At 39.0% G+C, this 12,866-nt stretch overlaps 1 protein-coding gene across 1 annotated transcript in view; it reads right to left on the bottom strand.

Annotated features, from left to right (window-relative positions):
• The window catches only part of klf5l (Kruppel like factor 5 like), a gene marked incomplete at its 5' end in the record, with an annotated part of 25,298 nt that extends 13,188 nt beyond the window's left edge, over positions 1–12,110 (bottom strand). Inside the window, 1 exon segment of the mRNA XM_014004054.1 lies at positions 11,949–12,110. Within this exon segment, the coding sequence (XP_013859508.1) occupies positions 11,949–12,110 (162 nt within the window).
• Positions 12,111–12,866: the final 756 nt, after the last annotated feature.

Genomic DNA, 12,866 nt, shown 5'->3' on the forward strand with positions numbered 1-12,866 from the left:
GGTTTAACATCTGCTGCGTTTCAGATGCATTCATCTGTGAACTGCTGCAGACAGCTCATACAGGAGAACTCGGATTCTTGTTTGTTAGAAGGACAATTATTCAAATGATTAATAATCCTGCATGAACTCATTTAGAGCAGCTAATCTGAATAGATTAAAACACAGGAAAATYCAGCGAGAGGCAGGAAGAGACACATTGGAAAATCTCCACTTAAACCAGCAAAGCTACTGGTGCAAAGCTTTTCAGTTTTAGAAAAATGAAGGATTTTCTCCTCCCATCTTTCACCAGATCCAAGCTGATTTTTCCTTCAGCGTTTTGTTTTCTGACCYGATGTCTTCTCGTTAACGCAGGAATGCTGCAGTGGAACACATGTACACCTCTCCAAGCTGCAGGACCGGACACGCACGGTGCAGAGCAACAGAAACGGCAGGTATTTTCCTGTGTTTGAGTTGGAGGCGTTATCTGATCTTCATCCCTAATTAACCTGCGTGTGCATCAGTGTGTGGCGTTCAGAGTCCGTGAAGCAGGCAGGGGCTTCTGCACACACACACTGTTCAATAACCCACTCCACGACACCAACATGTACACACAGGTGGTGCAATCCCTCCACGAGTGTGGCCGACTCCGTGTCTAAAGATAAATACGGAGAAACAAACCCCCAAAAAAGTCCCAGAGAAACCAAAACAAAGGCTGAAGGCATGAGAAAGCTGCAGAGAAACCTAAACACTGCGAGGTAAAAATAGACCTGCCAAACAAATCCCATCCTCCTGATGACAATAACCACAAAGAAAAGAGGAGGGATCAGGTGATTCATCCTCAGACACATCAAACCTCAGGTCAACATCTGGAAACRGGACTGAATTATGTCTGATTTTGTGTTTGATAAGGTAGATGGGAAGAAATGACACGACTGCCTGGTTTACACCAAGACCCACTTGGTGAAAAGGTTCAATCTTTTGAAACATTTACGTTGTAAACGTGCGATTTCTGCAGAGTTGAGCTGAAATATTCAAAGCAAAGAGACAAAAAATACCTCACAACTTGTCTTAAATGATCTGAACTTCACCTCCAGAGAGGATGTGTGGATTTTAGTTTGTAACTGAGCCGAGGTGAGGTGCTGATGTGTTTGAGCCCAGTGGTTAAATAATCAGCACAAATAAACAGAGAGGGCTCGTTTCAATGCAGTTACACACACGCACACACACACACACACGCACACACACAGATAAGCTGCAGATATATTTTCATACACAAACCTCAGTGTCGACGCCTTGTTCTGAAAGTCTGTTCACTCAGAACTATTTGCCTTTCAGCCACTTTCCTTCAACATTTTTCAGCAAACATCTCAACACAARCATATTTATCTGTAAACAAAGACTCTATATTTATCTGCACACGGTCTAGTTCGACCAGAAAAGCCTGCGCTGATGAAAGACATTCGGGCAGGTGCGTGCAGCGACCCCCCCCCTTTTTTTTCTTTTTGCATATTTCCGTACACATGTTCACCTGTTTTTACATTTGTGTGCACGTGAATCCCTCTCTGTCCCGCAGGCTCACAGCAGATGGGTTTTACTGAACGAAATCAGTCTGGTTCTGTCCRGAGAGTATCTGAGGATGAACCAGGACCCGGGTCTGTGGTTCTGAGTGAAGCAGGGGGAACCTTAAGGTGTCCTTGCTCGTGCCTGCAGGCTGTTCTTTGATTCTGATCGTTGCTCAGTGAAAGAACTGCTGTTTTACTGAGAGCAGCGTCACAGGGACATTTAAYCACATTTATCACGAAAAGCTCATTTTTCTGTTTTCAACATTCTGTTTGCTACTCTCTCCACAGCTTTGAAAAAATAAAAATGTGCATTTCTATTGGGAATAGTGTTTTATTAGCTGTTCATTGTCAAAAAACAAATGTCCTCATTTGGACATGACAGGAAAATGACCAAATCAGTGAAAACCCAAGCATTAGTCCAACCCTGGGCTCTGCTACATTTACAATCAAAAGAGCCATTTCTGCTCCTTGGCTCACTAATAAAATGTGTCCAGAGCCACAAAACAAGCTACAACTGTGATTATCAACTGCTGGTCCGTGGGCCTTTTCAAGGCCTTTTCAGAAACCTTTACGGCCAGTGGAGGTGACATTATAAAACTAAAGAAGATATTGTCAATTTGATTATTTATTATTATTTTTACACATCAGGACAAATGAAAAGACTATAATCATGTGAACAAGAAAAATACTGAATGTAGTTTATACCCAATTTCATAAAAACTAGTACAACTGAACTATTCAGGTATATTTTTTCTAATTCTTATTATTATATAGTCTTCAAATTCTTTAATGGGTACTCTAATGGATTCCAGAGAAAGAAATTGTATTTAAGTAAAACAAAGGCTTGTTTTACTTTTTGTAGTAATCACGTATTTGCATACAAATTAATTTCTGTTGTGAGTATAAAAACAAAACAAAAAAGATTGTGTTATGTTTGGTCACATTTTCAAAGAGCCACATGTGGCCCCCAGAACCGCAGGTTGCAGACCCCTGGTCTAACCAAATCTTTTATATCTTATATCCAGACAATTCCTTTTGATCTGTTTTAAGATTGTTCTTCTTATTGTTATTGTTATTATTCCATTGGCAGATTATTTTGCTTAATTTAAGAAATATGAGACGATTCAGACTCAATTTAAGTAAAAATAATAACCTGCAAATGGAATAAGAGCAATTGCACTTGATAAGATTCTTTAAATAAAGAACATTTCTATGGTAACAAGGCTAAATAACCTTACATTCTGCTTTATTATACTTCACAGAAGATTATTATTATTTTTGTCTGGATATGAGATAAAAACTTGGTTACACTGCAAAAACTGTCCGTTTAACCAAGTTTTAAAATCTTATATCCAGAAAAAAAAAAGTTTCTTGTTTTGAAACTGATTTACTAAACAAAAACAGATTATTTATCTTGTTAGCCTGAAAATTTGACTCCAATTAAGTGAAACAATCTGCCAATGGAAAAATCAATCATCTATTTATAAGATTATAAAATTTGGCAGTTTTTCCAGTAGCTTCTATCTCAGATAAACATTATTTAAARATTAACTGGTCACAGAACATGGGTGTCTACATGACAGAACAGACATTTTAATATCTTTTATGCTTTTTACTCAATCGCTGTTCAGCTTTTACAGTTTTTTTAAATGGGACGATGTCATGTTTTTAACAACTGAGCTTTCCAAACAAACTTCATCCAAATTGAACTCTGTGTTCTTGTCCTCTTTCACCTCGTCTTTCCCTCACATTAAACTTTAAATGTTTAACAGAAACCTTAATAAAAGCTGAGGGGAAACCCTTTCTCTTGCATAATGAGGCTCTTCTGGTAGTTTTATGTTAAAGAGCATTAATCTGATTCATGAAATGAGCAGCGCCGCCGACAAACAGGAAGTTGGTTGATGAGCTACGAGCCAGAATGTCTCTATTGTTTCATGTGGTGAATATGGAGAATATCTTTAGGCACCGAGTCAGTTAATAATTAAAGAAATGTACAACAGCCCGGCTATGACTCTTTCTGCCTGATAAGAGCTTCTTATCGGCTGACTTCAGCTTTATGAGACAAGGTGGGAGTTTCCACACTTCCGCCCGACTCCTCGGAGGGTCCGAGGAGAAACGCTGCAGCAAAACCCTCAGTTAAAACCTCTAAAATCTGACATCTCCACATTGTTTCTAGGAGTGTAAGAAAACATCGATACACTGAAATATTGTGATATTTCATTTCCCGATACTGTATCGATATTCTAAAGCCCTGTATCGATTTTTTATTAAGGTTTAAAATGTCAACTTTCCTGCCAGCCGTTCATTTTTATGTTGTAGTTCAGCCTCTGACCACTAGTTGGCAGCAGTGAGCCAGCCATYTGGCTMCTCTACCTCTTGAGGTAGAGGCTATTAAGTGTTGGGTGACCATTTTGTAAATTAATATTAAAAACTAAAAGCTGCAAAATATATATTTTCAAACTATTTATTGGCAAATTTAGTCTAATAATTGAAAACATGTATAAAATAAAAAAATATGAAACAAATAAAATAAAATACATACAAAGCAGAACACAGCTAAATGTATCAAAAGTATGTCTATGTAATATTAGAATTGTCTGAGACAATGAATTTTGGTTTTTTATTTTTTTCCCAGTAAGAGGTTTTTATTTAATAGAATTTTTGGACAAAAAAAATCGCAATATATCGCAATATAGTATATCACCTTGCTTACAGTATCGCAATATACCAGGATATATCGTATCGTGACCCCTCTGTCATGATATGTATCGTATCGCCAAATTCTTGCCAATACACAGCCCTAATTGTTTCTATTTTAGAAAGCAGAGGAGCTGCAGTCGTTCAGCTTCAGAGCTCAATAAACATTTATTGAAAAAAAAAAAAAGCCCAAAAGGAGCATTTGTGTGAGGCCGCCTGGTCCGCTCGGAGCAGAAAGGATATCAGGGTCAGAGCTAAAACTAAACCTTTGCTGCACTTTTATGGCTCCTGATCAGAAGAACGATAAGAAAACCTGTTTTGTTTTCTCGGAATGTGACAAATATGAACTTTTACCTCATTTTGAATAATCTGAAAACAAGACTGCAAACAGAAAACGTAGATTTTATTCATTAGGAAATAAAAAAATATATATGTTTCAACTGATGTCTGAGGTCAACCAGATAACTTGTCGAAAAACTAAACTACTGAAAGATTCTCGTGAACCAAAGTCTCAGTGAGGGCTCAGAACCTTCCAGAGTCATTTTGAAWTAATGCAAGCTTTAATCGTGCACCGCTTAACAGCTAAACGTGTTTTTAAATCACAAACTGTGTTTCTAATAGCACCCGGCCCACACAGCTGCACCTGACTGCATCAGATGAGGGCTGAGCTCTGCGGAGCGACAACKCCACCGTTCAGTCCTCAGAGTGTTTTCAAACAACTTCCAACAGTTTGATCCGTTTTACAGCAGCAAACGTTCAGTCCAAACGAGGAGTTTTCTAATAAACTGCAGTGATTACAGTYTGCGTTCAACGGATTTTCATTTTTGTCCTTTGCAAATCCTAAAAAGCTCTTTCTCAGTTAAAGCTGGCAGTGAGGGGGTGGATGGGGGGTATTCTGTAAGGAAACTGCACAGATCTGTCATCTGTAATTACATGTTTGGAGACAGTAAAGACTTGGAGCCTCACCACAAATGATTTCACCTTTTGTTTTTTTGCTCAGAGCAGTCCTGACTGTGTCTCCAGACAAGTGGAGTGGGGGGGTTCTCAGAGATCTGAGCGGCTGCAGTGAAGGAGTTTGCTGCACACACTGAAACACACACTGGACTGATTCATAATTTATTCAAAACTAGCAAATTCTTAACAGAAATAAATACCACCGAGCACCTTGGATTCCTTGAAAGTCATTCAGTCGTAGATTTAAATTCAATGATTACTTTAAAAAGTGGAAATATCATGAAAAATCCACTGTTTTTAGCTGTTAAATACAATATTTGGAGTCTCTAAGAGGCAGAAATTTGAATTTAGTTTCTCCTGGTGCTGCAGAGATATCTGAATATAGAGATATCTGAGAAGTTTCTGCACAGCTATATAACTGTAAACCCCTCTATCAAACTGGAATGTACCATTCGGGAAGCTGGAGGGGGACGGGGTTTAAATAGATGGCCTCAATACAATCTGAGACACACCCCCAAAAAGAGGCGGGGCTTGTGGAGTTCCAGTAACGAGGAGTTCAGAGCAAAGCAGTGCAGTTCCAATTTATATGGAGCTTAATGAAGGATTTAAATGTGGAAAAGGATTTAAAAGCATCAAATGTCTAATTTAATAGTTTTAATTATTTCCAGTGATTCATGAGATGTTTCGCTCAAACGGAATGAATCAAAACTCATTTATAAAGTTGTTTTACTTTAAAATATAGATCTGGATGAAACCGTATAACGAGCTACCACTCAAACCCTTCATATAGCAATAATAATAAAGTTTAGATAATGTAACACACACTTTCCCCCCAGACTCCACTGTGGGGTCACCGGTGAGGCAGGCTGATCATCAGCACACACTCACTCAGATGCAAATCCCCTGCATGTGTTGTCCTGAAAGTCAAATCATTAGTCAAACCACAGCTATCATTTCAAACCTCAGCTCCACGACAACAAAAACAAGTCTGTCGGCAGCAAGTTGGCTGGAAAACAGGCCTGAACACAACAGTGACACACATGAACGAAGGAGTGAGGGGAAGGAAACACCAGTCTGTTTACATCCGTGACTACGGAGCGGAATTCAAACAGGGGAAATATCCCTTAAAACTCCAGGTCATAAAGTAAAAAAAAATAAAAAAGTTCGAGGCCTATCTGTAACATTGATCTTCAGGAGGAATGATCCGAGAYGTGTTCTTGATCTGAGCGCTGTAAAGTTATTCTGTAACTGATCCTGTCGTCAGCGCTCGGCCTTACAGGAAACCCAGCGGTGATTTAAGCTCACAAGAATCTGAGAAAAGATTTCATGGCTTTAACTCATCGAGGTCGTTATCCTGCTGAGAGTTCTGACGGCCGGTCCACCTTCGCCTCCTGACATCACTTCAAAAAAATAAAAAACTGAACGGACAAGGAGATGTAGCGGGAGAATTCTTTGTTTCCAAAATATTTGCGAGACGTTTCTGCTCAGAGTTGATCAGATGTCAGATGAAGGAAAASCAGGCAAACTCACAAAGACTGCAAGAGCTAAAACAGGAAACTTTAGCTTTACTTGTTGCTTTTAGCTACTTTTGACTTTTAGTTAGTAATTTAGATAGTGTTTTGCATTTTTAGCTCCTAAGGAATGTCTGCTACTTTTAGCTTTAACAACTTCTGCTTCTTCAGATAATTTCAGCACCCATAAAAATCCCCTAAAAAATATAATTGTTTTTTTGTGAAACGTTGTGACTTTTAAGACTTTTTTCTATTCTTTATTCTCAAGATTCAATATCTTTTGATACAAAAAAGAAAAATACCCATGTCCTTCTTAACTTGTAATTTATTTAAATTAATTATGATCACTGGTTTAACCTCCGAAGTCCCATTTTTAAATTAAATGTTGCTGAAACAGCAAGTTTCTCAGTGGATCTGTGCTCCACAATGSAGCCTAGGTGGAGTAGTCGAACACAGATCCACTGATCCTTCAACACAGAGCATCTTCAGAAGACAAGTTGATGAAATAAATGTTAAAAATCTGTATTGTTCCATACATAGTGTGTGTTGAATGGTTCAATACGTGTTCAACAAAGAAAAAAAACATGATTTTATAGAATCTGTGTTTCTGCAGTTTTTATTTCTAACCTATAAACAGGTCGGGGCTGCTGATGATTTGATTTGATTTATTTAACAGGAAAAGATTATTAAAAATCAAGCCTGACTCAGCATAATTGCTGTTTTACAGCAGGTTCCTGTTCTGCAGCACATAAAACACTCAGAATTACAGCATCACAATCACATCATTATACACCATAGACACAAAGACAAACAAGCATACCAAATTTCAAAAAGGCAGCATTTGCAAAATCGGACGTCTAAACATGAGCACAACAAAAAGTGTCCAGCAGATGGCAGACAAGATTCTTCTTAAAGGGCTGTAGTTTTGAAATGGACTTTATGTTTTGAGGAATGTCATTCCATGCTTTAGTATAAACATAGAAGAAAGACCTCTGGCCRTAACAGTTTTTAAAAGTTGGTAATATCAGTTGTCCTTTTGTAACAGATCTAGTTGAATGACCAATTCCAGAATTTGATTTGGGCAACAATGCACAGAGAGTTCCATAAHTGGCACCTTGGAAGATCTGAAAATATAAATTAATACCACTATACAAAACATAATTCTGAAAAGTCATGTCGATGATGATGATGTCATAGCTCAGTGGTCAGTGGCTCCTAAAGGAGCAGCTGGACACCTGACGACTCGTTTGGTTCTCAGCTCAGCTGGATGAAGGCTCATGGAAGAAAACCTTCCTGCTGATGAAGACGAGCAGAAAACGACAGAACCGGTGCTGCAGAATGTTGCTCCACAAACACGGACACAAGTTTTCAGAAGAATTACTGAAATTCTTCAAGTGAAAAGGTCACAAAAGGAATTTTTTTTGTTAAACCTTGTGAACATTCCTGAGTGTTTTTGTTTAGAGTCGCTGCAAAGAAAAATCCCCTGTTGCTTTCAAAACACTCACTTTTTAAATGTAAGTATGAGAGGGTTATGTGCAAATATTATTTTAAATTTTTAGTCATCACGCTATTATTACAAGCCTTAATCATACATGTATAATTTGACAAACCATTAATTGTAATTTAATTTAGAACACATCACGTCTGGTTTTCTTTACGCCGAGCATGAAGCAGAAATCRTGACTCGGAGCTCTTCGTCTTTCTGTTCAAGCTTTCTAAATTGGGTGAGGTTAAAAAAATTTAAAGGTTTATTTTAAGCATTTTAATGACTCTGACGACTTCTCGTTTTAAACCCCAAAAACAGAATGAGTTATGAGTTCTAATCCTTAGGCTTTAAACCAAAACTGCCCACAGCCATGTTGTGCTGCTGAGCTTTACGGTTAAAATCATTAACGATGATGGATGTTGTTAGGTGACCTCAATGACAGGAAACACTCGGTGGTGCTGAGCTGCTGAGAAAGGGAGGCAATTTACAGTTTTGCTAATTTTAGCTTTTGGTTTAGGATTTAGTTGGTTTTGGGTTTCAGTTTACTCATTTTTAAACAGATTTCAGCTCATTTTAAAGCCCTCAATATTCACACTGGATTTTGTTTTAACAGAAAATTATGTTTCTTACGGAGTCTGCGGGGGGACATGGGGGGGATTTTTTCTTTTGCACTACCTTAAAACACCTTTGCGTTAACTCGCAATACTTTCGCATTCCCACACAAACGTTTGTTTTGTATGAACTTTAACCAGACTTTTATTTTGAAATAAACAGTAACAGAAAAAGGATGTCACCACAAAAACTGATTAATAATAATAATAATAATAATAATAATAATAGGCTCTGTGGTTTCTCTAGAGGAAGTTTGATTTAAATTATTTTAATTAAGTAAGAAAATGTTTTCAATGTAAGTTGTGGACGAATCTGAAGAGGGTCCTGCAGATTTTGAGGTTTATTCTGATGTTATTTTCAGCACCTTCAGCTTCCAGAGGAGCTGAATATAATCTACACGTTCCTCTGATTAAACAGTTGCTTTAGGATTCCTCTCAGATTATTTCTCTGCATGAAAATCAACATATCTGATGTCTGCAGAGTTTTATGGACAACTGGAGGATCTTTTTTACTTAAATCAGTCGATTCTGGGCTGATTTAAATGAGTTTTCTCTCTGAAGCTATCGATAAGGCTCCATCGGTGCAGATCGAACTCTACTTGGTTCGTCGTGGATCAGATCCGGGCCTCGGTGGCTCCGGCCCACCTCGGGGAGCCTTACAGCCATGCGGGCCCTGCTCAGACAGGTTGAGCAACGTGTGGCTGTCACGACACGGCGGAGTTAAAGCACTCTTTAAAAACACCAACACAATTACACAAAGACCTGTCTGAGAGGAGAAGAAAGCTAAAAAAAAAAACAAGTCAGAGCCGAGCTTTTGTTTCCTTTTTCTGATCTTTCTGCTTGGCCCYGAATCAAACTAAAACCCATAAAACAAAAAAAAACGATCCCAGTTTGAGAAACAGCCTCACAGGGGATAAAAGAGCACAAAAGGTGAACCTTGTCAAGCTGCCGCTCACAGAAATTTGCCTGAGGGGTTACAATTTCACTTAACCAGACTTCTCTGTACTTGACGTAACACTTTGCATAAATCCAAGCATCGCATGTTGCTGCAGCGACAAACATGGAGTTCAACTCATTTAAACGCACCAGAGTGACCAAACGTCCACAGCTGGACTCGTAAACCATCTGAATCTGTTTGGGACCAAACTTTACGAGGTCCAGATTCGGTCTTATGACACCCGGGTGAATAATTGACAGGAGAAAAGCGGCTCGGCTTCAGGTTTTCATTGTGATTCATGGAATCCCTTTATCACACAAACCAGTTAGAGCGATAAACCTGTTCCTGTTTATGACCGACAGAGTCCCACGTTCATCTGCAGATAACCAGACAGGAATCTTTGACTTCAAGGGTTAGACTTTTCCCTCTGAATGAAAACTCAAAGATTATTACCTTTTTTATAGTAAACACTGATAGAAAAAGTTTAATTMTGTGAAAAAGTGAACAGTTTTCTTCAGATTATCACACGTGATATTGCACAATTTGTTTGAGCTCAGCATAAGAGTCGGGGATGACTCTCAGCTACTAACCCTCCATGTTTTAGCTGAATATCTCCAAGTTTAATTAGACATGTTTGGTTATTTTTTTAAAGTTAATTCCCTAAAATCTCTTCAATGGTTGATGAAATATTTTGCTAACAGATTAATGAACACTGATAATGCAGGTTTGTGTTAAGAAAACAGAATTCAGGTTATTACAGATCCTGCTTCACAAAGACTAAATCTAAAACATCAACCTGCTTCTGTGCAAAAAGCTCTAAAATAATTTGGTTTAAAACATCAACGCCTCAAGAGCTGCAAAACMCAACAAGGATCATAAACACAACAAATCCCACCAATGAGGTCAAAGAGACCGCCGGTTCTGCACGGCCGCTCACCTGGGACCACCTGGAGCATTAGGTGTCTGGATTCGCCACCTGCTCACCAAATACCTGGCAGGAAACCAAACCCGGCGACACAAACAGGTTTGGTTTCAGTTTGCAGCRTGTTGTGATCACGCAGGGCCCTTTGTGCGGCCGTGTAACTTTAACGCAGCTGCGTGTTTCCAGTCTCGTTGTTTTGTTTGTGTTTACAACAGAGGGGCTCCCCGCCCGGTCCCCTCTGTGGGGAGGGGGGGTCCGTCTGAAACCYGCCAGGTTTACTTCCTGAAAGGTTCAGCCATCAGCATGTAGAGTTTAACCTGCTTCCAGGAAGTGATCAAAGCCAGTGATTGGTCAGGGATAAGGAGGGGGCGGGGCCTGAGGGCTGTCAACATTATTTTTTAAACACAAGCTGATTATGTGATTTTCAGTCACAGCTTCCAGATAATATTTAAAGTATAAAAAATGTTTTGTGTCACCGTAACTAATTATTATAATTTCTCCATTCAGACTGTTTGTATGAATAAAAGGTTTTGAATCAAAAAGTAGATTTGTCTGCACTGAAAATATGGAACAACTACAGAAATGACTACAAACCACCAGCTGAGGGATGCGAGCATCACTGAGCTCATCRCTTTTCAGGGTTTATGTAATAAAAATGTTCACACAGAAAATCAATCAGTGCTGGTTTACAAACCGGAGTTATTAGACTGGATGATTTCAAAATAAAGTTTAATTAAATGTGATTTTTTTTCCTTCATGAATGTTTCTAACTGTATTTGTGGAGGTCTTTCAGAATGTGCTGCAACCTCACAGCCTTACTATTACAACTGGATCAAGTGCAGGTAAAAATAAAACAGCGGAAGTGATCATTTTTTCAAAATAAAATACCGTGCAGATCATAAAAATATAGAGCTAAATACAGATTTTATTTTACAAAAAGCTGTTTTTTCTTTGACCTTTTCTGTGCAGCTCAGTATTAATTGATCAGTGATTGGAGACTCTTGCTCTAATTATTAAAATCTTAGAAAAATATTTCAGTTTCACTCATCTAAAAATAAAATAATAAAAAAATAATACAAAAAACACTTTGCAATAAGTTGCACTATCTTACAGGTGAGCACCTGGCAGGTGTCAGTTCAGGACTTTAACCCGCCTTTCCAGGTGAGCTGCTCAGGTAATTACGCAGGTATTTTAGCTCAGACTGAGCTGTGCTCCAACCTGAACCACATAAACATGTAAAGAGTCAATAAAAAGTGGATGAGGGGGGGCATGGGGGGCCTGCAGCTCACCTGAAGCCCGGCCGGAGTCAGCGCGTTGGCGGAGATCCGCACCCCGGGTTTGGCGTCCTCAAACACGGACGCATCCTCAGCTCCGTCCGCCGCCGACATCCTGACCGGTTTGAGCTGCGTRAAAACCGCCCTTTCTTCCGTCACGTGCGGCGGATTCATGGCCAGTCCGACACCCGCTGCCATTCAGACCAACTTTGACTCTTTTCTCTTCCGGAGACTCGGTTCTKTTAATCTGCACAGGCCTGGATCCGTCCGGACTCTACCAGAGCTCTGCTGCAGACGAGACGTAATCCACAACCCTCCTGAGGATTCTAACATCTCAGGTGAGCTTTACCTGGAGGATAGGGTTGACGCGCAGCCAATCAGTGCGCAGCAGCACAGCCAATCACCTGCAGGAGGCGGAGTCATGGACAAGATGCTCAAATCTAACTTATCATTTAAAATACACATAATTGATTTGTTTATTATGATTAAATAAGGTTTAACTTGTGAGCCAATTAAAAAATGAAAGGCCTAATATTCTATAAAACAGGGATGTCCAAAGTGTGGCCCTGGGGCCATTTATGGTCCCTGAACTGATTTTGAGTGGCCCCTGACTTCAGTTCAAGAATTAGACTAATTTGTTGACAAATTTGTCCCCCCGGCACATGATGTAGATGGAGAATTTCTATTTATTATTTCGGCAAATTTATCACAGACAAAGTAAAATCTTATAATAAAAATATTGGCAACAAAACAAACCATTTGTCTTTAAATAATCAAAATCTTTTCCACATCTATCTAATGACTTCTTCTCAAAAGATGATTTTTCTGCACTCCAATCTGCTTTTAATTAATTTATTAAATTCATCTGAATACAGCAAGCATTTTCAACAAAAGAGTGACCTAAATCCTGGTTTTATTGATCAGAATTGACTA

This window comes from Austrofundulus limnaeus, unplaced genomic scaffold (genome assembly GCF_001266775.1).
Source record: "Austrofundulus limnaeus strain Quisiro unplaced genomic scaffold, Austrofundulus_limnaeus-1.0 Scaffold21, whole genome shotgun sequence".
Classification (NCBI taxonomy): domain Eukaryota; kingdom Metazoa; phylum Chordata; class Actinopteri; order Cyprinodontiformes; family Rivulidae; genus Austrofundulus; species Austrofundulus limnaeus.